The sequence below is a fragment of the Rhinolophus ferrumequinum genome, chromosome 7 (assembly GCF_004115265.2).
Source record: "Rhinolophus ferrumequinum isolate MPI-CBG mRhiFer1 chromosome 7, mRhiFer1_v1.p, whole genome shotgun sequence".
In the NCBI taxonomy this organism is placed as follows: Eukaryota; Metazoa; Chordata; class Mammalia; order Chiroptera; family Rhinolophidae; genus Rhinolophus; species Rhinolophus ferrumequinum.
Window position 1 is genome coordinate 42,774,406 of NC_046290.1, and position 26,205 is coordinate 42,800,610.

General features: G+C 40.4%; 1 protein-coding gene across 4 annotated transcripts in view; it reads left to right on the forward strand.

The window, feature by feature from the left end:
* The first annotated feature begins 24,231 nt into the window (after positions 1 to 24,231).
* Positions 24,232 to 26,205, forward strand: part of MAST4 (microtubule associated serine/threonine kinase family member 4) — a 390,562-nt gene continuing 388,588 nt past the window's right edge. For all 4 annotated transcript variants that reach the window (XM_033110320.1, XM_033110323.1, XM_033110321.1 and 1 more), the window contains exon 1: positions 24,232 to 24,379. In XM_033110320.1, the coding sequence (XP_032966211.1) occupies positions 24,253 to 24,379 (127 nt within the window). In that variant the 5' untranslated portion in view covers positions 24,232 to 24,252. The remainder of the gene's footprint in view (positions 24,380 to 26,205) is intronic.

Genomic DNA, 26,205 nt, shown 5'->3' on the forward strand with positions numbered 1-26,205 from the left:
CTTCCCAGCAAATTAAAACATCCTTTTTTTTTAGAGGCCACATGATGAAGGCGTCAACTATTGATGAAGATGAATAGGTGATTCTTTTCTCAATTTATACATCCCTCCCCCCTACTGTTCAGAGCAGGGAGTTGGCTCATTTCAACAAAGAGCCAACGTCTCATTCCTCTCCTCTCCGTAGGTTGTAGCATTGAGTTAATCTCCTGGTTAGGTAATGGCAGAAAATATTTGAAAATGTGATAGCTCATTATAAGGACATTTGACACGAGCATGTTTGCTGATGACAGATTGCCGATCAGTGGTAATTTAAAGGGATTCTGAGCAGTAGTTAAGGTAGAACATTTTCCTCACATTAATCAGTTTAGAGCAGGATAGCCTAAATTACAACTATCTTTCAAAGTCTCTAAGTAAAATGTAGATCTTGGAAGCTGGTTATCATGTGAATGTATTTACGCCTTATTCTTTATCTGCGGTGGTTTTTTTTTTTATCCTTTAGTCAAATTCTTATGAAAAAAGACATGAGTTAACAATGCCCTCAAAATAGGGGAAAACAGTATTTTAGATACATTTTAGAACATGAAAACTGGGACTAGAACAGGATGTTGACTTAAGAGTTCCAAGATTTTGGCAATAGAAACGGATATCAAACCCTAATCTAAATAGGTCCTGGGACTTTAATCAAGTATGTCTTTAGCAGTGTGACCTAGTTACACAAATTCCTTAAAATAAGCATTAGCCCACCTGTGAAAATGATTGGAGCGGTTATGCTTTCATTTATGGAGAAACATCATGGATGTGCCCCAGGTGAGTAATTGTTGTTTAGAGGCATTTTGGAGCTCCCAAAGAGTTGCACAATTGCATAATAACACTTCAATTTCATCATGGCATGCTTTATGATAAAGCAGCATTGGGTATAGCTTAGTAATAACCAAAGATCAGAACAGCTGTTATCGGCAGAGCCGCTGGGGTGTATCTGTCAGGCGTTTGTATATAGAACAAAGTGTTTCTGTTAATGTGTCATGATAGTTTAATTACATCACCTTTCTTGGGAGTTAGCTTGATTTCTGGTTTAAGAGCTTCCTTAAGATGGCAACCTATCAATTCCTGAGATGGCAACCTATCAATTTTTCTTTCTTTAACAGCCTTTGCTCTGTTATTGTTTGGTTAGGTTATATCTGCTCCTTTCTATAACATACATAGAACGAAAGAGGAAAAAAATGCCCATCACTCATCTCACCTTCCCTATGGCCTCTAAGGTTGCTCTTTAAAACCACTCCGTCCTGTTTGTCTTCCAATTTTTCTTAAGAAGAGTCAGCTTTCCCCCTGGTTTACAGTCTTCCAGCCATCCCCACGGCAAACATGGCTTCTTCTTTCTCTGTACTCTCATTTCACTTATCATTTCAGTATTGCCAACTCCCAAATGGATTGTTTCTGCCTGATGTCTCTCCTGCTGCTCAGAGAGCTGGATTATCACCTGTTTTCTTGACGTAGCCATCAGGGTGTGCCAGAGACAACCTCAATACAACTTGTTTAAGAACCATTTTCTTTTCTTTTTTTAAGGAAGGCGCAGCTCACAGTGGCCTTTCCTCCCCAAGCCCACCACCCCCACTCCCCCCATAACAAACCCCTTAGGGGAAGAACACCCCCCACCCCCACCCCTCCCAGGGATCTGACTTTCTGTTTTCCTTTGCCTTTTGTCCCCTCAGGCACAAAGATTTATCACTTTCCTTTCACAACATCTGCCAGTCTACTCTTCCTCCTTCCTGCTGACCAAGGCCCTTCTTAGCAGCCTTCTCCTCCTTCCTGCACTATCCAAATCACCTCCTACGCAACGACTTCTGTCTTCTTTCTACAGTGTGTGCTTCATTTGTTCTGTTTCCTGCCTTAAAAATGTCTGCTTTCTGCTGGTCTAAAAGATGCAGTTTGTTTTTGGCAGCACTGCACACAAGACCCTTCACACAAGACCCTCCTTCCTTTTCCACTAGTGGCTCCCTTCCTCTCAGTCTGTCTCTCAGCTACATACTGTGGCCCCACTGCTTTCACCGGTCCTTCTCCACACCACGCCCTTTCAGACTTCCTTGCTGTGCACACCCTGTTGCCTCTGGTAGAAAGCTTTCTTATGTGGCCTCTTCTTCTTGAAGTCTTCGCTGACCCAGGCAGAACTACTCACTGGGTCATCTGTGTACCTGTAGCACTTTGTACACACCTCTATCCTAGCACTCATCGCTTTGTGCTGTAGATATTTATTTAGGAAGCTGACTCGTGACTGTGCTTAAAGGCAGGGTCTGTGCTTTATGAACTTTGTGCTGTCTCTGGTGCCCGGTACATGGGAGGTAGGCAACATTTGATTCACTGAATGAAAAACTGAATGATGCCTACTCCATCTGCAGATGGCTTAGCATCTGGATACGTTGTGACGTGGGGACAGAGGTGATCCCTTTTTCCATTCATGGCCAGTTCTAGCTCATTAGGAAAAGAAGTAGATCAAATGAAGCCAGTGTGGTTTATGGAGGGGGTTGATCAGCTTTCTTCTGTTTCCTCCCCAAATACATCTTTCCTTTAGTATTTATATCATTCTATTTCTAAAGATTCTCTTCTTTTTAAAAATATAAGAGGCAGGAAGAAACTTTCACTGAATACATGTGTACTCTTTAAGTTTTTAACCATGTGAATATATCATCTATAACACTTAATATTTTTTTATTTTTCAATTACAGTTGATATTCAATATTATTTAGTTAGTTTTAGGCAAACAGCATAGTGGTTAGACATTTATATAATTACAAAGTGATCCCGCTGATTAGTCCAGTACCCATCTGACACTATACATCGTTATTATTGACTATAGTTATTATTGACTATATTCCCTGTGTTTTACTTTGCATCCCCATGACTATTTTGTAACTACCAATCTGTACTTCCTAATCCCTTCACCTTTCTCATCCAGCACCCTCCACGCCATTCCCATCTAGTAACTATCAGTTTGTTCTCTGTATCTATGCGTCTTTTCCTGTTTTGTATATTCATTTATTTTGCTCTTTGGATTCCTCATATAAGTAAGGTCACATGGTACTTGTCTGTGTCAGTCTAACATCTCATTTAGCATAATAACCTCTAGGTTCAGCCAACATTATCAACTTATTAAGTATCCTTCCAAAGATATTATATTCATCCATAAGCCAATAAGCATATATTACTCCCTCCTCTACTCTTTTATGAATGGTAACATACTTTACATACTAATCTCTTCCTGGCTTTTTTTTCTGCTTAACTTTGTATTTGGAGATCATTCCATATCAATATGTACAGAATTGCCATCACTTTCCTTTTCACTAAAGTTTTTTTTTTTTTTTTAAATTATGGCTCGAACTTTGCTTTTCTCATTTCTGTACTATGTCACCTTTGGAATTATTTTTTATGGCAAGTTGTTATTCTGTTTATATTTAGTCACATATGTTTTATAATTCTCCTATAGTTCCTTTGTGAGTCTTTTTAAAAAGTACAAACTTTTTGGGATTTTTAGAGCATTCTGAGCAACAAACAGAATCATAGAACTTAAAGAAACAAAAGGAAAAATAAACTTAGATGATTTGTCCAATTTCTTAACTTTTCAGGAGAAGAAAGTGCAGTTTTCCAGAAAGGTCCTATTTTCAAGTAGACCTAATCACTAGTCATGAGCCAAAAGGAATTAGGAAGCATATAATGAAAATGAGTCTCAGGAAAAGATAATACGAAAGTGAAAATTGAAATTATATCTCATAGCAATAATGCTATGACTTTTCCTCAAAGCTTGTGATTATATGCAGCATGACTTTGACATGTGGCTGTGGAAACTATGTGGGCTATAAATATAAATCAAAACATAAGTCTCTCTCTATATAATTTTTTTCTGTCCTCCACTGAATTCCTGAAGGCTAAAGCATGTCTCATTACTGTAGCACTCTCTTTCTCTGCAGGGTGTGTAGAGATATTAGGAACTCAGTATATGTTATTGTTATTGGCTGGTGAGGACAAATAACTCACAGACCTTCCACAGGCTTGGTAGCTCCTGAGCCACTCGAATCTTAGATGAGTATTATGGGCTGTATTATGTAATATAGGGCCATTTCTCCATTGTACTCAAAATTCTTAATCTTCACTGTTTTCTACCTGCTTTGTATCCATTTACGTTCTTTTATTAATAGAAGAACTTTGGAAAAAGTGGTTCCTCGCTGAACCAGTGTACTTTCTGTCCAAGACTAATTAGATCCTCAGTGTTTTTTGGGTTCTCAGTTTTTAGAATAGAGCTGTCCAGTAGAACTTCCTGAGATGATGTAAATGTTCTATATTCTGCAATGTCCACTATGGCAGCCATTAGCGACACGTGGCTTTCAAGCTTTTAAAATGAGGGTAGTGTAACTGAGGAAGTGTGGTTTTTTTTAATTTAAATTAATTTAAATGTAAATAGCCACTTGTGGTTGCGGCTGATGTATTGGACAACATGGTCCTGAATGCTTGAAAATATATCACTTTGTGTTTCTTTCCTATTTTCTAGCTGTGTCCTCACCCTCTCCACCCCTTGCAGTGTCATTCTGTATCTCTGTTCTACTTATTCTTCCGTCCTTCCAAATGATACAACCTGGTAGCATTCCACGCTGCACCCTAAAGAACATCTTCTGCACTGGATCTGAGAACATGTCTCTGAAGATGCTACAGAGATGAGATGAGAAAGAATTTTTAAAAATTCTGGTGCCTAATGCACTTGTCATTCATGTTTTCTTTTTGACAGCATAAATACAGTGTATGTGGAGAAACTGAGCTTTTTTAAAAAATGAAAAATTCACATGAACTTTTTTTCTCCCAAGATTATAGCCTAAAATCATTTAAACCATTGAAACTAATGAGAAGTGCCCAGCTTGCTGTCTTGGAGCTAGAGAAAATGTTTTCTATTCAGAATTAATCATACAAAATAACTGCACCTAGTATTAAGGATGAGGTTAAAAATGCAGATCTTTCAAATTTAGGTTTCATGCAAATTTCACTTCAGTTCAATTACTATTACCTGTAAATAGTGATGCCAGAAATATTAAAATATTACTAAATGTTACTTTTACATAAATGTTACTTTTACATGAATGTATGTATTTTGTCCTCTACAATAGCTGGTGCTTGATAAAAGTAAAGGTGTTTTTTTGTTTGTTTGTTTTTAGGTTTTTCTGGATGCTTGCAAGAGAGTCTAGGTTAATCTCTATTGTTATATATTATGTAGTACATTTATTAAACAAAATTCTGCATGTTTTTTTCTTCCTCGTAGATTAATAAATACTTATTCTAAAATCCATGGACCTTGAGGATTTACAGATAGCCTGAAATTGTTAGAAAAATTTCGTATTTATCTGTATATATGTTTATTTGGGGAGAAGAGCTATAATTTTTATAGAATCTGTGACCCTTAAAGATTAGGAGTGACTTTCGAGATTAAGATATTCCCGATTGCAGGGGCTATGTTTAGCTATTCTTCTATCCTGCCATCCTGGTACAGTTCCTTAAGAGAGAGCAAGCACTCAATAAATACCTTTAGAATGGAATTGGAAACCATTTCTTTCATAGCTGATAGACTGTTTTTCTTTTAATCTAGGCAAAAGGAATCTATAATAACTTTTATTTTTTCAATACTTCTGATGTTAGGTTTCCATTATTCTTCCTGATATAGTGATATGGAACATTTAATCCTAGAGGAAATAGCTATGGGATTTGGGGGATCTGGAGATGTTAATTCTCCCATTTCCACTGCTTGCTTTCTGTTGGAGCTGACTCCACTGTAAACCTCAGCACCACCTTGTTCTAACCTTACCTGACCCTCGTCCTTTCCTGTCCTCATCCACCGGGGGGTTAGTGACTCAATTAACCTTTTTATTTTCTTTTCGAAATTAAACTTTAGGCTGTTTAATGATCATCTTCCTGCTGTCACTTATACCTGTAACTAGGACAGAGATAGGAGATGGAGAATACTTTAGTAAACATGGGTTTTATTCCTTTGTTTTTGTCCTTTTGTGTATGTGCCTTGGCTTATATGTACTTTCTGCTGGGACACACACACACAATTGGAGCTGTATTTTCATTCCGGGTCACTCATTGGATTCCTATTTAATAAAATAGTAAATTACCTAGAGAATCAAACACAAATTCTGAGGAGAGGTAGAAAGGCAACAACTATTTAATGGCTGAAGATGAGAGTGGGTTAGTATCAGGGAAAAGGAATCCTACTAGATAGAGTTATCCTGCTACATTCTTTAAGTCTGTTTTGAAAAAAAAAATATTGAATAGGAATAAAGAAATATACAAGTCATCATTCTACAGTTCTACCTTCAGGCACTGTTAGTTGTGGTCCATCTTTTTTCTTCAAGAGCTTTCTGAGTCATGTTGAAGTGGAAGACCTATCATAGATGGTGTGATATAAAGAAATGAAACTGATTTTCACATGTGATACTTGCAAGGCTATTTTCAAAAGATCAAGATAGCGATGAAGGGAAGTACTATTCTACACTTAAATATGACAAACAAAAACCCCCAGGATTAGGGACCCCAGGGAGTAAATACTTTCTGTGGCCGAGCATGTTGGCAGCCCCTCAGTCACATCTGGGCCACCAGGGTCAGTGTGTAAAGTTACTGTGAACATACCATTCATAGAACATACACGCACATGCACAAACCCCGGCCAGAGGACACTCGATACATATATTAGTTATCTTTTGCTATATAAGAAATTATCCCCCAAATTTCACAGCTTAGAAAAACAAACAACAAACCACAAAACTAAAGCCAGTGAGTTATTATCCAAAAGTTTTTTGAGGGAGCAATTCAGGAGCAGCTTAGCTGGGTGGTTCTGGCTCGGGGTCGTTTGTGAGGTTGCAGCCAGGCCTGGGGTCAGGTGCAGGCCTGAGTGGGGCTGGAGGACCAGTGGATTCCGTCAGGCTGCTGCCGTGTTGGTGCTGGCTATTGTCAGGGTACCTCAGTTCCTCAGCATGTGGGCTCCTCCCCTGGGAGGCTTGAATGTCCTCATGGCATGGCAGCTGGCTTCTCTCACACAACGTATCCGATGAAATGGAGGGGGAAGAACAGACCAGCTGGGAGAGATGAGGAGAGAGAAGAGGGAGAGAACGAGGAGGAAGCCACCATGCCTTTCATGGCCAAGCCAGTTACGCACCATCATTTTTACCGTGTTCTGTTCTTAGAAGCAAGTCACTAAGTAGAACCTGCAGTGAAGGGGATGGTTATTGAAGGGGAGAGTTATGAAAATCTACTTGTTAAAGGGAGGAGTGCCAAAGAATTTCTGAACGTATTCTAAAACCACCCCAAGTGGGCAACTGGGAGTCCCTTCTTGGCCTAGTGCGCTTTGATCCCTCAGACCTTCTTCTACTTCTGGACTCTTCCGAGGTCTAATGTCCATCATGGAGGGTCTAGTTCATCCTTGAAGCCTGTACTTTGCTGGAAGGAGCTTTAAGCTCTTTAGAGGCTTCTGAGTGAAACTACTACAAGACAAACAAACCTTTCTCTTGCTCATATTGATCACTTCTCTGAGTATAACACCTAAGTCACTTTCTCTTGACTTTGTTGAATCAAAGGGCTTTTCAGGAATGCTTGAGGCGAATACGGAAAGCAGGGAGTGAGATGGATAACAAACCTGTCCTGCCGTGTGCACTTGAATTAGTCAGGGCTTTCCAAGTCAAGTTGATGTATACATTTAGCCATCACAGCAACCTTAACTTGAGAACAGTTTTTGACTTAGTTCTAGGAAGAACCTGTGAATTGTTCCAAAGTAGAATGGGCTGCATTGTGAGTAGATAAGTCAGGTCCCCTTAGAACTCACTATGCTGTGTGAGCTCTATGAAGGGTGCTGACACATTCAACCACACATTTTTACTGAGCACCTACCCTGTCAGTTAGGAGGGGTGATAACACTCGCCTTTCAGTGGCTTGAAGCACAAAGGCTTATTTCTTGCTCATACTTTGTATCCATTGGGTGTTGTCTGGGGGTGTTGTCCCTACTCTGAGATAGGCTAACAGAGGAGCCACTGAGCAGTGTTAGGTAAGAGGGCTCTGGAGGGTCTGACACCTGCAGTTAAGTGCTTTAGCCTGGACATGATACACATCACTTTTCCTCACACCTGCTGGTCAGACCTTGTCACCTGGCTTGAACCAACCACAAGGGGGCAGAAAGTACAATACCAGCTCTAAAAAGGTGGAGAGCCCACCTGAGTCTATGGCTACCATACCTACACGCAGACACTCTCCTAGCCTCTGGGCATTCACTGGGGAACAAAACAGTCCCTAATCTCTTTCTTCCTGAAGTTTATATTCTAATAGAGGAGGAAAACAATAAGCAAACAAGTAAAATACACAGTGTGTTAGATGATAGGTGCTGTGGAGATGAATAAAGAGGGTAAAGTGTGGATGTGTGGGTTGTATGTGTGTGTGTGTGTGTGGGGGGGGTGTCTCTGTATTTTCAAAGGTATTTTTTGGAGTCCAGAGTAGGTGGTCATGATGTGCTCCTTCAGTGTGAAGATGCTGTGATTCAGATCTGCCGTCTTGCTTTTAATTGTGGTGAATATTTAGCTACTGTCAGCCCTTTTGCACTGTGAACACCTCATACTCTTAGGCTACTTACATATTCCTTTCACCTAACTTCTTTGACTTCTTATTTCTAACTTGATTATATACCATTGTTGATGATTAAATTATGGCGGTGAGATACTGTAACTACATAAGATTCTGATAGGTAAGAATCCTTAAAAGGTTTTAGGTAGATTGCTGCCCACTCTTAGAGCAGTTATCGAAGTCTTGAATTACTGATACCTTCATTGTCATTTTCCTATCGATCTTATTTGTTTCCTTGATGTTAATTAGCTGCAGTGTGAAGTATGCTTTATTATTAAGTACAAAATGTTTGTATTTAACACCTTTGGTGTGATGTATGGAAAGACTTTTCTAAGTTTTCAAACAACGATTCTCAGAGTTGACTTTCCCACTTTTCCCTATATTCTTATTTACTTGGGGAATGAGGAAATGGCCCACAGTTCCCCATTTTTAGTGAAATGTTGTTTATGTAACATAAAATGTAAAATTATTTTACATTTCCAGGTAGTCCTGCTATTACCAACTCTCTCCCCAGACAAAGCACACCACCCGTTGAGCCACATCTTTCTCCAGTTGTTGGAACAGAGGTCATTCTTGCTTATTTTCCCTGACTTCTCTATCCCTTATGGCAGAAATTCTTATAACGAAAAAAGACGAGACGGGTAAAACGGATTCACCTCAATCAGAAAGGAATAGCAATAGGATGTAAAGAATGACTGGGCCGCTTCCTAACCCAGCACCAGGAGTGTTTTTACATAGCTAATCCTAATCCTTTCCTCATTTTACACATACGGAGCCATTTTAACCTTATTTCAGCCTTCTTTTCATTTCCTCTCAACGGTGCATCTCTTAGCTCTTGTCATCTAATAATACCCTCAAATATAAGTAGACATTTGTTCATGTGACACATAAACTAAGTGTCCACTATGTCAGGCCTTTTGCTAAATTTTGGGAACCACAGATAAGAAATTAGGATTCACAGGAGGCAGCAAACATATTAACCAAGAATGGGGTTATGTTTGCCTGTGCAAATGCTAAAATAGAAGAATCAGCAAAGCATTGTATTTTTTCCCACTGAGCAGAGAAAATTATTTTCTATCACTCTTACCATTTTTCCATTCTGTTTTTTGTAACTGGCATTTATTGGGGTGTGCTTCTTGCTCTCTAGAACATGTTGCTTTGGAAATTTGTCATAAATGATTCTTAGGGTTTCTTAGTATTATTATATTTTAAGGGCCGCACCAGGGAGATTACTCCACATACCTGTCTTGGGAATGCTTGGGAAATTATGGTGATCGGCCACCAAGAATCCTACTTGTTTGAGGGCTCCTCGGCCTCTGGGAAGAACGGTGTATACAGGTAGATGGTTGCTTTAGAACTAAACAGTTGTGCTCAGGACACTGTCTTAATGTTTGTGAGTGAAGCGTGAAAGACTGATGTAAACTCTTGGAAGAGACAGAGAGGAGACAGAGTGAGGGCGCCAGAGAACATGGTCTGAGGTGGGAAAGAACAGGAAGTTGCTGTATACCTTGTCTCAGGATGTTGGATGAAGATTGATCTTGAGGAACACAGGGTAATAGTACATGCTGTCTCTTAAATTTACGTCATGTCTGCCATGGAGACTCCTCAAACAGTTCCTGCATTGTATGAGGCAGAAATCCACATGGAAGATGTCGTGTTTTCCTCCTTCCATATTCTCACGAAGCATCATCTCCCAGAAATAGAGAACACCGGGTGTTTACATCAGCACCAGGCACTCAGAAGGCCTTCAGTAAATATTAGTTCCCTTTGTCCTTTCTCCTTTTGCAAGCTGTTTCCCTGCATCAGTGAGTCTTCCATAGCATGGTGATTTGTTTTGGAGGTCATCTTAAGAGGTTTATTAGTTTTAGGGGTGGAGGAAGTAGGGTAGTTCAGTGAGAACATGGTCTAAACATGGAGAGTGAAAAAGGAAGCAGGCCAGATGAAGCCTCTTCCACCTGTCCAGGTGGGCTGCAACTTGGACCAGATACAACAGTAACATAAAGCTTTTCGTCTGTTGCTGGGTGACAGTGCTAGTGCTGCCTGAACGAAGATGGAATAGGAAACAGTATAGGAAGAGCCTCGGTCTGACAGCTAACCATGGTCTCAGTCTGTATTGCTTGCTAGCTCTGATACCTTGGGCAAGCCACTTAAACTCCCTAAGCCTCAGTTTCTTATCTATAAAATGGGGATGAAAACAATACCATGTTGGAGGGTTGTTTTAAACATTAAATGAGACAATGTGCCTAAAGCACTTAGGATGGTGCCTGCACATAGTAGGTGCTGTGCCTCGCTGGGGGTGGGCCTGGTGGATTGAGACCATGGGGAAAGGGGACCTTGCCCACCTGCCTTATTTGCTTTTCTTCAAACATGCTGAACTTATTCTCACATCAGGGCCCTGCACTTGCCATTCCCTGGGCCTGGAAGCCTCTTCCTCTTCCCCTGCACAGCTCTCTCTCCCCCTCTCCTTCCCTTCAGTTCCCTGTTCAAATGGCTTCCTTTTTAGAAAGATGACCTCTCATCACCCGTATCATAGAGTGGCCCTCTTTTTCTGCCTCGAATCCGACTGCTGTTTTTTTCACAGCTTTTACTACCAGCTGAAGAGAGGAATTTTGCTTTGACAATTTTTTTCTCCAGAGTGTTTGGCACATAGTAGATGATCAGTGAACTTATTGAAGACATCAGGCACCGGCAAACGTGTTCAGTCAAGGGGCAGATAATAAATGTTGTAGGCTTTGCGGGCCCTACGGTCTCTGAGAGAACTGCTCAGCTCGGCTGCTGTAGGCAGAGTGTGGAGAGTATTAAACGAATGAGCGTGGCTGTGGTCCCATACATTTTTATTTCACATGCGGGCTGTAGTTTCCTGATTCTTGGAATATCAATGAGCAGTGAAGGTCAGGAATGGACCTTTAGTGGCTGTGGTGGTTTGAGCTTGGTGGGAACGGGGCCTCTTAGCAATAGAGGTGACGATAACCATTAGAGGAATACGTGGAATTGGAGGACCAAGCAAATCCATTGCCCTGGTGGAGAGGCGACCTGGCTTCTGGTTGCCACGATGATACAATGGATCGCAGGATCACGTGTTCCTGCGCTTCGCCAGCCGGACCAGCACAGTGGGCCTGGCTCGTCAATAAGAGCTCTGCTTTCATATGGTGCAAACTGCTTTTTGTTAATCTTTAAATAGACACTTACGTGGCAAAGGAATTCATGGTTTAAAATCCCCACATATGGGGAAGAAATCTAATTTATCTACCTGTAAGTTCAGGCTTTGATACACAAGAGCCGTAGGTTTATTCAAAGGAAGGCTGTCTCTGTGTCCGCTGTGTCGAGTGCTCTGTTTTCCAGCAGATTTCAAGTTCAAACTTTAAACTTTTCCTCACTGAGTGTGTCTCTTAGATCCAGCTTGTAGATCGCCATGTATTCAACGCACAGCCCTCCCACCAGTGAGTCTCGGGCAAAAATGAGAAAATAAAGACCTGGGGTGTGGGAGCTGGAGCTGGGTCAGATGCTGACTATAAAGTTGCTCTCTGGGTTCATCTGCCCGAGTCTATTTCAGACATCTGGGAACATCTGATTTGTCTTTCGCTCCTGTAACCTGGAGGAGAGTTTTCTTCCTGCCAAGCAGGAGCGTCAGAGCAGAGGGCTCCTCTTTGGAATCACATCTTTTCTTGAGGAATAGATAAAAACATGTGAGGAGGTTCCAGCAGTGGTTGGTCAGCCAATCCGACTTTTAGATGAGAGTGGGTTCAGTGATTAGAGTGATCAAGTTACTCACATGCTCATCCCTCAAGGAATGTAGAATATGAGGAAAAGTTATGATGGATTCATTTTCTGCAGAATGTCCCAAGCTATTAATCGCTCTGCTTTCTCCATTTTCTTCTGTCTCTCTCACTGCATTTCCCACCCCCTTCCTTCTTCCTCTTTTATGTCTTTCTGTGTCATTTTCTCCTTTCCATGTTTCTCCTTCCCAGGGCGGCTGGCAGGTTAGACTTGGCCTGACTGTTGGGGACTGGGAACCTGGTGGTGGACAATGCCTCGCGATTCAGCCCTGGGATGGTGTGATCTGGACAAAGGAGAGCTGAGATAGTCACACCACTGCTTAAACCCAGAGTGCAGCTCCCAACAGAGGCAGGGAAGATGTGTGGCAGGCCACCGGGCAGGCAGGTAGCACCGAGGCCCAGCACCATGTCAGGATGTGGTCCCCAGTAGCTACATTTCCGAGGCAGCAGTCAGTCAGTGCAAGACCCTGGGCACAAGGCATCCCCCAGACCTCAAACTCTTGGGGTACAGGTTGGGGAGACAGGGTAGACATCAGGGCAGGAACCTGGTCAGGTAGAAATCTAGGAGTAAGATGGATTTGGTGCTGAGCCAGGGAGCTCCTGACTTAAGGTCTTGGAATTGATTGTTTCATGATTATGAAATATATTTATTTATAATTATTTAATGATATATTCCTTATTTATTATAATTGTTTGTTATTTTTGCTAAGAAAGAAGACAATTGGTCTTAGGCTCTATGGTGGGAAGAAACCCAGAGTGGAAGGGTGAGATGACCTGGAGACATGAGCCAGGCAGGGCGAGAACTTCCTTGAACAGATCTCGTTCATCACTTTCACCTCATTCTCTCTTCCTCTTCGTCTTCTCCCTCTGTCCTGTCATTCTCTTTCTTCTCCATTCCCTTCCTGTTGTCTGATTATTTTTCCCCTCTTTAAGAAGAAGTCAGGCTGATAAAACCAGTTTGCATGGCCCTGCCACACCCCCATCCCCAGGGCGCTCCTTTTAGTTCTGTTACTGTTTGACATTTTCTTACTGACTGTTTTTCCTGTTCTCCTAAATTATTTCCATTTTCACCAGGTGAGGCCCCGAAGCTGCTGAGAACTCGTGACACCGGATTCTTAGGAATGCTTTCCCTAAGAACATATGTTTTGCCTCTTGGGTCAGAGTTCGGTTTGTCTCCTGCTATGCACAGGAGACTTGCTCAAACAGCCTGTTTTTTCTCTTAATGTAAAATCATGAAATGAATATTAATTTATATGTTTGTCCAGTTAAAGAGCTTAAACATTATCTTCGAAGCAAAGCATATTTTGAAGTTTTCCCCAGAAACTTGTATAAAGTTTAGTTTTACCTTCCGTGGATGTTATTGAACGGAAGTGCCAGCCCTTGATTATTTTCTATTGTGGTTCTGATAAAATGAATCAGGCTAAGAAAGAATAGGGAAGGAAAAGAGAATAAACATTTGAGTGCCTCCTCTTGCTAGGAGCTTTCTATTGATCCGTTAACATTATCCACAAGAATCCTATGAGGAGAATATAACTATCTGTTTTTATAGGTAAAATCATAATTTGTCCTCTTTATATGACTGATAAGGAGCTGAATGTGATCCCAACTGTGGGCCTACCTCAAACTGTAGCCTTCCTCCTCTCCACTGCTCTCTGTTCCCCTCAGGAAATGGGATGTGATGCATTGCCCATGGAGAGATACTTGGTACCTAAAGATAGATGGTTAAGATTATAAAGGCCCCAGTCATGCTGGGTGGTACCAATGGTGGGAGAAACAGTGCTCTGTCTCTCTTACACCTTACAACGTGGTGGATGCATTTGAAAAGCCCCAAGCCAGAAGGCAAATTAGCAACTGTTTGCATACCACTCTGTTTGCCTTCCTGGACTGGCTTCTGTATACCTGAGAAGACCATAATGTATGTGAGTAAGTGCAAGTTGACTCCTCCTATATTTTAGGCATTCACACCAGCCTTGCTCAGCCAACGTAGCAAGGAAAAGAAATTAGCGAGATGCTGGACCACAACTCGGCTCAAAGCCACCGTCGTCCCCGTAACTGACTCTGTCCCCGCATTTGCCATGTTGTGTTATGGTTGTGTTTTTGTGTCTGTCTCCTGCTCTCAGGTAGAAGTGTCCTGAGGAAGATGACTGTATTCTTTCAGCTCTCTATCTGCAGCCTTAGCACAATGTCTAGTCCACTAGACATCTGGCTAAATGTTTTTCTTTTTAAAGAACTCTGAGTTGAAAGACCATGTGTGAATAAAACCCCAAAGAAAAATCACACAAGTTGATGATAATACAGTGATGGATACCAGTGAGGTTGCAGGATGTACAGTGAGTAAGGGAGCAAGACGTGATAGGCAGGAGATTGTAGGGCTGAGAATTTGGGTCCTGATCTGCAATGACACACCACCTATCTTTGTAAATGTGGACAGTAGATGTGGCTTGTCTGGCACTCATTCTTCCAAAAAGCAGCCAATTGGTTTTTAGGTCCTTTCCACTGCTAATATTTTGTGGTATAATTCCGACTTGAGGATGCAGCTATAGAAGCCCTAGAAACCTCTGTGTATGCTGTCAATTAGGGTTGAACCATTCAGATTGGTTGACACCAGGGTCTAAGATCTAGTCTTCTCTGGAGAGACTTCCTAGACCAGGGTTGGAAGAGCAATGGGTGATAAAGCCCCACTGGTTCGTGCCCTTGAGCACGAGTGGCATGAGAATTACAACCAGAAATCATGGAAGACAAAATTAGGATTAACTTTCTGGGGCTGCATGTGCTTTGCCAGCAGGAGCCCCTCTCTAGGAGACAGTTTGGAACAGTGGAAGGAACATGGGCTTCGGAGTTAGGAATCTTGGGCTTGATTCCGTTTGTACCTCCTATGGAGCTGATACCTTCAGAGGGGTTAATCTTTGTGAATCTGTTTCCTCACTGGTAAAATGGGAATAAGCATACCACCTACCTGGGGTTCTGCTCTCTCTGCCAGAGGGGGAAGTGGACATATTTTCCCCTCTGACTTTTTACATGGAAGGAAAATGACTGCTGAGGAGGATAGTATTCTCTTCCTGCTTTGTTAACCATGGTCAGAATCTTTACTTATGTCTGATGGGGACAGGATGGTACCAGGGGAATAATGACTGCAGATAAGTAAACAGCTCCAGGCATAAATTAGATGCCTAAATAAAGGTCAGGGAAACATCTAGAATATTAAAGTGACAGGAAAACGGGTAAAACATATGCAAAGTCAAATCCATGTATGCTCGGAGCTTCCCCCAGTGTCATTGCTCTTCAACTAAACTTTGAGAAGTGCTATGTTTTTAAAACCTGCAGTATAATATTTGCAAAACTGTAATATGTAGTATAAAAAAGCTCTATTTCTTTTTTATACCTGTACACTTATTGAACTTTGCTTATACCTGTAGACTTATTGCTTAATGTAAACATGACAGTAACAACTAGATGCCTGCTGTGCCATGCTCTGTCTTTGGGATGTGATCATATTGCTAGTGGTGGACGTGTTTGTGTGTGTGTGTGTGTGTGTGTGTGTGTGTGTGTGTGTGTGTGTGTGTGTGTGGAGATGTTCATAAGCAAAAGAATTGACTTTCTTGAAGTTGGGCTGACGGACAAAAGTGAGATAGTGTTATCAAAGTGCTGATTTACATATTTCTCTTGGAAGGGTAGAAAGAAAATCAATTCTCTTCAGAAACGAAACTAGTGACGCAGCTCTGTTTAAGTGAATGCCATTGTCGCTTGATGTATATTGAGGTGTTTCTGAAACACTTTTTATATTGCTAATTGAAATTTCTAATTCAAAGAATTAATTACAAAACTGAAGATAGAAAATTGCATTGGTATCGAGTGCATCTTCTAGTTTAAATACATTCTATTGATGTGTTATTTTTCAAAACACGGACGTACATTGAGAAAGTGAATTGCAATAAACAGCTAAATAGGCTCGGTAAATTAATGTGGCTCAGGAAGTTATTTGCTGAACAAATCTTGTTGACACGAACATTTTTTGCTAAGATTCTATCTATGCTCTTCCTCTGTCCCCCTTCTTGTTCTCAAAAGGGTTTAGAATAATCTACAATAACAGATAACTCAGCAAGATGAATAACTTAAAAACAGGTGAAGATAGACGAAAGAAAAGTAAGCGTAGAGCAGCGGCATCGATGACATTTTGCGCCAGATTATTCTTTGTTGTTGGGGGCTGTCCTTTGCACTGCATATTCTTTATAGCATCTGTGGTCACTCGCCAGTAGCTACCGGTGGCTTTCCCAGCTAAGCTGTGACAATCGAAAATGGTTTCGACATTGCCAAATGTCCTCTGGGTGGCAAAATTACCACAAGCTGAGAACCACTGGTATAAAGTGTCTTAGTATGAGCTACTATGACAGACTACCTCAGACTGGGGAGGCTTATAAACAACAAATTTATTTCTCACAGTACTGGAGGCTGAAAGTCCAAGATCAAGGCATTGGAAAATTCAGTATCTGGTGAGGCCTTACTTCCTGGTTCAAGGACAATCATCTTTTAACCATGTCCTCGCTTGGTGGATGGTGGAAGGTGCAAGGCAGTTCTCTGTGGTCTCTTTTATACGGACACTAATCCTATTCATGACTTAATCACCTCCTAAAGACACCACCTCCAAATACCATCACTGTGAGGGTTAAGGGTTCGAAATATGAATTTGGGGGAAACATAAACATTCAGTTTATAGCAGAGGGCAAGGTGAAACCAGAGTGAGATCAGTGCAGCAACCAAATCCATGAAGTCTTGATGACAACTGGACATGCCACCCTTGGTCGTGACAGACTGCAAGCTTTGCCCTCTGGATTCTCGTGGCTGAATTAGATAGCTATGATTAGTTATGTGGTTGATGGTGTTCTCAGGATAAATCATACCATAACTTAGCAGAAGCACAGCTGTTTCTAATGTGAAGCAGTGACAGCATTTTCTCCAAGTTTCTATCTTCCCAACGAGAATGAAGCTCCTGGTAAACAGGGATTTTTGTCTATTTCGTCCAGTGCTATGCCCAGAGGAATACCTGGCACACACGTTGCTTAATAAATATTTTTTATAAAGAGATGAGTCTTGACAAGGAGAATAGTGTTCATAGGTCCTTCCTTACATGTTTATAGAACAGAGTGGCACGATTCATAGGGCTGTTCCTTATATTATTATTATTAAATGGAAGCATGCATTCTGGGTGGCATAATCTAACATGAATGTCCGTAAAATCAATTAAATGGGCCCCAGAACAATGCGATTCAGGATTGTAGCTCTCTCAGTGTCTGACTCAATCAGTAGTTAGGTTTTAGGATGCTGGGATGGGATGGTTGCATATTCTCCAGGCAGCAGCGAGTTTATTAAACATTAGTTAAGGCTAAGGGAGGGGGGGGCGAGTTTGACTCTCGTGACAGTGATCACCAGCTTTATTAGTGATAGTGCCTTTACATGGCAAGCACTGTGTCGAGCCCTTTTCGTCCATCATGCCTCTGCATCCTCCCCACCCCCGAGGTTTGTACTTCACAGAGGAGCTAAGTGGCTGGCTCAAGGCATGGTGCTGGGATTCTGTCCCCGACAATTCAAATGTAGGCCATACCCCTCACTGCTCTACTGCTCTGCCTCATGCCCACGGAAAACCTCATAGCAATGGGTGAGCAAGCCCCAGGAGTTCATGTTCTTGAGCACAGCATGAGAATTGCAGCCAGAAATAATTTTAAAGCAGTTCAAAAACTACGTTCTCATTTGAGCCATAAAGGGAAAAAAACAATAAAAAAACCCCGCAACAACTCAGTAAAATTGTAATCAGTTTAATTTCCTTGAAAACCATTTGTGACGAAGTATACATGCAGAGATAGGTGTGAATGAGGTGACTTCCTCTATGGGAATGTCAATAACACCGCATGTGCGTCTACCGTGTTCTACATACGGTTGTTAAGTGCTTTTCATATATGAATTCTTTTAATCTTCCGAGAACCTCAGGAAATAGGCAGTGTTATTGCTAACATTTTTGTGGATGAGGAAACAGGCATAAAAGTAGTAAAATGTCTTAATTAGGACAGGAAGTGTCGGGGTTCCTAACCACTGTGGAGTTAATAGGAATCCAGTAATGACTGTCTTGTCTTCGCTAGTTAGTTAAAATATAGAACTGTGTTCTGTCCAATTTTAAAATATCGTTTGTGGCTTTGGTTTAAAAGTAAGTAAAATCCAATTTTGAAATAAGGTCACTTCAGGTTGCTTTCTGCCTCCCTTTTGGATGGAGGTGATAGAGCAGTTCATGAAGATTACAAGCATAGTCTATGTGGTTTTATAATGATTCCTATATTTTCATATCTATGGTTTCTTAGAATATTTAATATCAAGAAACAGAATAACTAAACAGTGTCTTCATAACCCTTGTATTCCTAGTCAGTCTTTTTCTTTCTCTCTTTCTCTCTCTTTTTTCTTTTAAGCAAAAAAAGGCTTTCCTGGTGAGCCCCACTGTGTATGCAGATGACATTGGTGATCCTTTTGAACTAATGAACTTTGGCCTCAGGGCACATGCCTTCTTGGATGGCTCTTTAAAATGCATGTGCCACATCTTGGAAATGAGTGAGGAATTACACAAATGAGGAATGGGGGTAGGAAAAGTCTTGGATTGATGGACACAAGTGACGTGATGCTAGTTAGGACATAGTGAAAAGGTCGAATAATTCATTATTTAGGAATCACCTTCAGTGGTAGCAGTGTTAAAAAATTAGCATAGCAGTTTGTATGTGGAAAAGATTCTTTGAAAAAAATGTCATTTGTTATAGCCCAAGGGTCTTTCTTTTTTTTTTAATACATGAAGTGTTCAATTTTGTCAAAATGCTGTAATTTCACATTAGCATTTTCACCTTGAGTAACATTTAATACAATTTTATTCTGATTTTCCTAATAATAAAAACCTTTTATGGCATGCATTCTTTATTTATCTCTTGTTATGTTTTTAACTAAACATCAGAGATTGGCAATTCATTTGTTCTCTCAACATATATTTACGTGGTGGCTTTTATGTGGAGCAGTAGACAAAATAGAGCCGTGGACATAATAGATTAGTACATAACCTTCTGTAACTTACTTTCTAGTGGGAGGAGAATAATAAACAAATATAAAAGATATAACATATCATGTGGTGAAAGATGCTATGAGGAAAAACAGAATAAGGAAATAAAATGGTAGATATGCTGTGTTATTTGAGGCAATTAGGTAAGGCCCCCTTGAAAGAGTAACGTTGGAATAGAGACCTAGAGACTGGAGGGAGCACAGCAGCTGGTATCTGCAGTGTGTACCCGGCAGAGGAAATGATCAGTGTAAAGCTGTTGGGTGGGAAGATGCTGGGCCATCTGAGGTCCGGCAGCAGACCAAGGCGGACTGAGTGGAGTAGTCAGAGCAGGCATCAGAGAGGTGGGGGAGAGGTGGTAGGACCTTGTAGGGCAATATTAAGACTTTGGATTTTGTTCTGGATAAAGGAGAAGCCATGAAAGACTCCCAGAGAGGATTTAGAGCATCTGCCATGTGTTTCAGAAGAGTCACTGGCTACTGTGCTAGACTAGGATGGTGGTAGAGAGATCTTTAGGGAGACTATTGCAAGAGAGACCTGGAGAGCAGGGACAAGGGTAATAGCAGTCAAAATGGTAAAATGCTTGGATTCTGGCTGTATTTTGACTTTGAGTTAGAGGATCTACTGATTGGATAGAGAGTAAGAAGGTTAGAATAGCTGTAAGGTTTGTGACGTGAGTATCCTGAAAAATGGGGTTGCCATGAACTGCAATTGGAAAAATCTCTTATGTTCATATGATCATTGTTAATATTTAGAAACTGTAAATTAGAGAACTCCTGTGCTTGGGCATGAATGTGTCTGGGGATGAGGTTGCAGAAAATTGTTAGTTAAGAAGGCTGCAATTCAACATTCATCGAGAGTTACAATATGCATTTTTAGAAAGAGATGGATGGTATTACTAGTGGATGTAGCCAGAGAAGGAGACACCTATGGTCCTTGTCTGGACATAGTGGCAGTACTGGTGACGGTAGAGACACTAAACAAAGACACAAAACAGAATTTTGTGAATCATTTGCCTTTACTTTCAATTTATCTTCACCGATGGCAGAAGCCACAGTGTAATCATGGAGGATTCTTCTGTTTTTCTCGGCCTGATAACTTGTAAAACAGAAAACGATGGGTGGAGATGAGAAATACAAAGAATATAGATGTAGAATTCTGGTGATTGGCATTTCTATAGGACTGATAATTTTGGAAACTTTCCCCCAAATCTACGTCAGATTTTTAGTAGCTGTACACCTTTTGTTGTCTATGCTGCCCATATGATTCCCATGATAAACTGCTAGCAGGAACAGTTGTATATCATTCGCAGGTAAGTGGTTTTGGTAGGTGCCTTTCTGACTTCTAAATTTAATAATATGCCTCTTCAAACAGTTTTGTGGCTCTTAGAACTACAAGAAACTAACATAGGAAGTTTTGAGCAAAGCTAGCCCACCACAAATCAATATTTGCTATTGATGAAAGAAGTAAGCACGTATTTCTGGTGAATCTGTTTCAATCAGGATACTTTGCGTCTCTCAGCATGCTAGGTAATTATGTGACAGGGAGTCAGAGTCCACTGTTAGCTTAGTAGAGAAATTAGAAGTGTTTGAATCGAGAATGACAATCTCAGGCTTAGATGCCCTTGAACATTTGAAAGTTTAAAAACAACCTCCGTCTTTAGTTGAGCTCTTTGTAGTATGAAGACTTTGGGAATTTAGAAAAGTTGGAAAAGATTAAACTGAAATAATTTAAAGGGCGGTGTCCAAAATGATATGCTTGATGTCTACCATAAGCTCTAGGGTGTGATGAAATGTTTTTAAAGGGATCATGAGTGTTCGAATCAGGACAAAAAATGAAAAATAAATTGCAGGGCTGCAGTGGACCATTTTGAGAAGCTTAGACTAATTGTAGAAAGAAAAGTAGAGCCACTGACAACACAGCAAATTTGGAAAAATGATCTATTTAGAGAGAGCCCTGTTGGGAGTGTGATTCAATGTGAAGAAAGAAATGGGGTCCTGGAACATTGCACTATGCTTATAGCTTTTTCTACTTATATTGTTTTTGGAACATTGGCAGTCTGCACAGTTCACTGCCTCAGTTTTCCCAGATTTAAAATAAGTGCTTCACTCTTGGGATTTTTATTCTGATTTAAAACTCTGGCTTATTAATAGCTTGTGGCTGTATATACTATATATGTAAGAAAACACATTTTCTTTTTTATTTTCCTACACTTTCTCTTTGATCTCCTCTTTCTTATATATTTGTTTCATATTTTGTATGGCTTTATTGGAAATATGAAGGAAAGCACATAATTCCTAATTAGGAATTATCTTTTCTCGTCTGCTTGTTTTTCCACCCTCTGTTAATTTGTGATATAACAATCTTTCCTAGATTAATTAATTGTAATTCTGCAAGCTGAAATTTTTAACTTCAGGAGAAAAATAAGTAGCAGAAGTTGATGAACCTTAAACAATAAATATTTGCATTTTATGCAGCTGCTACTAGTAATTAAGAGAAAATAACTAAGTAGAATGGACCTTACCGCGCTTGATTGTTCTGAGGGGTTCTTGGTGCATTTACAAGACTAGTAGTTATTACGGAACATTTTGCTGAATGTCTATAGCACATTGCCACCTTGTGGCTGCAAGTTTTCTTTTTAATGTAAAAGAGCAAATTTTTAATATTGTCTACATGATATAATCTTTTTTTATATTTTTCATAGTATTTATACTTCACCTTGATAATAAAAGATTTGAGAAATGTCAAAAGAATAAATAGAGTATACAGTAGGACAACTTAAGAGAACATCCTTGTTCTTAGAAGAGGCATGCTGAAGCATTTAGGGGTGAAGATCCGTAACGTTCTCAACTAACCCTATGTGTTTGGAGCAGGACAGAAAAAGAGAAGGAGAGAGAGCAAAAGAAATATGGCAAAAGGTTAAAAATTCACCATGGTAAAGGAAATATAGGTGTTCATTGTACTAGTCTTACAACATTTCTGTTGTTGCAAATTTTCTTCTGAAAAAATTTTTAAAAAGATTGGCAGGATAAAAGAAAAAAATGGGGTGAGGACATAAAATGGAGGCAAGAAGGAGGCAAAAAAACCTCCACATTGTGTAACGATCTGACTGCATTTGGACCACTGACAGATTCAGGCACCATGCAGATTCCCTTGTTAAAATCCATTGTCCACAAGGTTTAAGGGTAAAGTATCCTAAGACTAGACAGAAATTCCTCCTTGGAGGCCATCTTGAGTAGGACAGTCCTGTAACGTACAGCAGTCTCCACAATTACCTTCCAAAAGTACAATCTGGAATCCCTTTGCTTTGCTGATCTGGCTTGATCCTGGAGCAGGTACACTGCTAGCTTTTTGAAGACTCTCAGTAAAATACTAAGTGGCAATGAAATACAGTAAAGTGCTGACTGGCAATGAACTTGAGATGGTACTTATTGACAAGAGCTTGAAATCCAGCTGTTCCATGTTAGTGATGAATACAGCTGAGCTTGAGGGAGCGTTGACATCTTATAATAGCTGAGCCAATGAGGTCTGTTCCATCTCTCAACCAGCTTGGGAGGAGTTACTCACAGGCAGGGCCAAATTGCTTTTTGTGCCATGGTTTTGAACATGCTGTGGTGCATAGATAGACAAAGGGACGACTCCCTCCCTGAATTTCTTCCTCCTATATCCATGAGAGTATTAATCTTTAAAAAATCCAGAGAGTATAACCAGATGACCGTCACTTTACCATGAAAACAAAATAAAATGTATCTCAGTGAAGCATCCCTGAAAATGCCTGGCATCGAGCAGTGTTACCCAATTCCTTTCTATTTTTAAATTTCTACAAAATTGGCCCTTTTCTGTGACAATTCAAATTTCCATGAATATCTTTTGTACTTTTTATATGTTAATAACAATCTGGATATATGTCTATGTGCATGAATATTTTTGTCCTTAATAACTATCTAGACACACACATATATATTTGCATATATGCTTACTTGCAGGTGAACTTGAATAAGATACGGCCTTATTCAAGTACGAAAGGTTTTCTCATAAAAGCAGGACAGATCTTGAAGTGTTGTGACATAGGGGATTCTTTTGTAGAAGGTTGTCTCTTGAAGTGACTTTGGTTTCCTTGATTCTTGTGACAGGTTTTCTTTTAACAGCTATAAAGTTATATACGGATGTATCGATTTCCACTCTGGGCTGTGGTGCTTAGAAATGTCCCTTCCCTATGTCTACCTGTGAGCACCAAAAGCTTGTGAATTTTCTTTTGTGAACAATTAAAGAGTGATCTGTTGATTCTCTACAGAGCAATATTCTTTATTTTGGGGGGGTTCATGGCGCACAGAAAGATGTACCTTTTACATAGTTACTTAGGAGACACACACATACATGTATAATTTAATCAAAAACTTCGTGAAACAGTACTTCCCCTTCCTTCATCGAACTCTGATAATTTCTATTCTGTTGCATTGAGAATACTGATCGCCATCTATTAAATTTGATTTCATGACCCTCTTATGGGCTGTGACCTCCAGCTTGAAAAACTCTGCTGTTGAGATTTTGCAGCAAGCCCGACTCTCTGTCATATGGAAGACATAAATTCTCTAAACTAGCCAAATTAAAAACAGAGTTGGGAGAGAGGGATTTAGAGAAAGCAAAGGGAGGAAAGTGTGACTGGTTGGTCTGTCACTCGGGTTGTGTGGGGAGTGTCCCGGCGAGTAATGCTCGTCCTTCTCTCTGCAGTTTGACCACATCTTGTCCCCTCCGCCCATGCCGTGTCGGAAATGCAGCAACCCAGACGTGGCTTCTGGCCCTGGGAAGTCACTGAAGTTTAAAAGACAGCTGAGTGAAGATGGACAACAGCTACGGCGGGGGAGCCTGGGAGGAGCTCTGACAGGTGAGTCATGAGTGACACGTACACAAGAAGGGATTGCATTTCTACATGAGAGGCTCCTGAATGGCCGTGGAGTTCCACATGGGAGAATCAGCCTACTTAAGAACGGGCCTGCCCCTCTGCAGGCCATTTGGTAAAATCTAGTCCAATCCAGAGAACAGTTAAATTGAGGATTTTATTTGTATATACTGAAGTATAATTTACCTACAATAAAATGCTCTCATTTTTAAGTGTCTATGTGATTTGGCAAATTTACATGCCAGTCTACATGCCTGTGCCCCTTCCTAGCCGTTTCCACTCCCACCCCACTGTGTTTCCCTGGCCCCAGGCAACCACAGATCTGCTTTTAGTCACTATAGGTGAGATTTATCTTAAGAATGTTATATTGATGGAATCACACAGTACATTTTGTACCTGGCTCTGTTCACTCTGTATAATGTTTTAAAGATTCATCCATGTTGTTACATGTATCAGTAGTGTATGTTGAACTTTATAAGGAACTGCCGAACTGTTTTCAAATTGTCATACTTTACATTCCCACCAGCAACAGGTGTGATTTAATTACTCTGCATCCTTGCCAGCTTGTGTTATTGCCAGTCTTTTTAATTTTAGCCATTTTAATGGGTAGGTAGTCGTATCACATTGTGGTTTTAATTTGTGTTTTTGTGATGACTAAATGATGTCAGACATCTTTTTTGAGCTTATTGGACATTCACATACATATATCTCGTGAAGTGTCTGTTCAAATCTTTCACCTATTTTTTTAATCATGTTGTTAAAATTAATTTGAAAACTTTTCAAATCCAGAAAATCCTCACATCACTTTTATTGACTCGAAAGATCACATGGGTTTTTTAATAACTAACTCACCATGTACGTTCCATGCTATTAAACTTAACTTTAAATCACTAAAGGTTAGATTTCTATTATTTCACTCCAACTGCTTTTTCCTTTAAATATTTCTGAAAAAACTTTATTGTTTTTTAAATCCTAGAATAAAGTTTTCTCTACATATGACAGTCTTGTCTGTCAGCTCATAAATGGCCTGGAAAATAAGTTGAATTATTCACATTTTATTGGAGAATTATTGATTTTGACTTTTTGGAGATGAAATTTCTGGAAACAGAAAGACTCCAGCCACATGATCAGTGAAGTCTAGAACACGTGACCCAGCAACATAGTGCTAGAATGGAGGGTGAAACTGATCTTGGGCCAAGGAGACGAAATTCACCAAAATTCCTGCACTTCACTAAGTTGAGGGCAGAAGTTCACAGTTGAGTTTTGTTGGTGTTCTAATGCTTGTTAGGGCATTTTCCTTTGTGTCCTTCCATAGATGCACACTATTTGCTTTTTTAAGTGGGAGATCCTAAAGGTTATTTGGTCTAACCTTATTCTATAGATGAGGAAATTAAATCTTAAAAGTTAAAAGGCGGAGGGGAGTCGAGGAGAGTGGGTCGGTTGGCAGAAAGCGGACAGCAGGTCGCACGTCGTGTGAATCCAGCCTCCAGTGAGACTATAGCGAGAAAGAAAGAATAAGACAGACAAGGATACCTCAGGGAAATTTGATTGTTTGCCCATAAGAATTTCCTAAATCACTGGCCAGAATTATTGTTCCAAAATTAGAAGAGAGAAAGAAGAAGAAAGTCAAGGATACCTCCTGGAAATTTGATTGTTTGCCTGTAAGAATTTCCTAAATCACTGGACAGAATTATTGTTCCAAAATTAGCAGGGTGCAGCTTAAAAGGCACAAGATTCAACATATCCAGAGGCCAACTCCAGACCAAACCAGAGTACTACCGGGTTTGACCTACAAGTGACACACCCAGAGG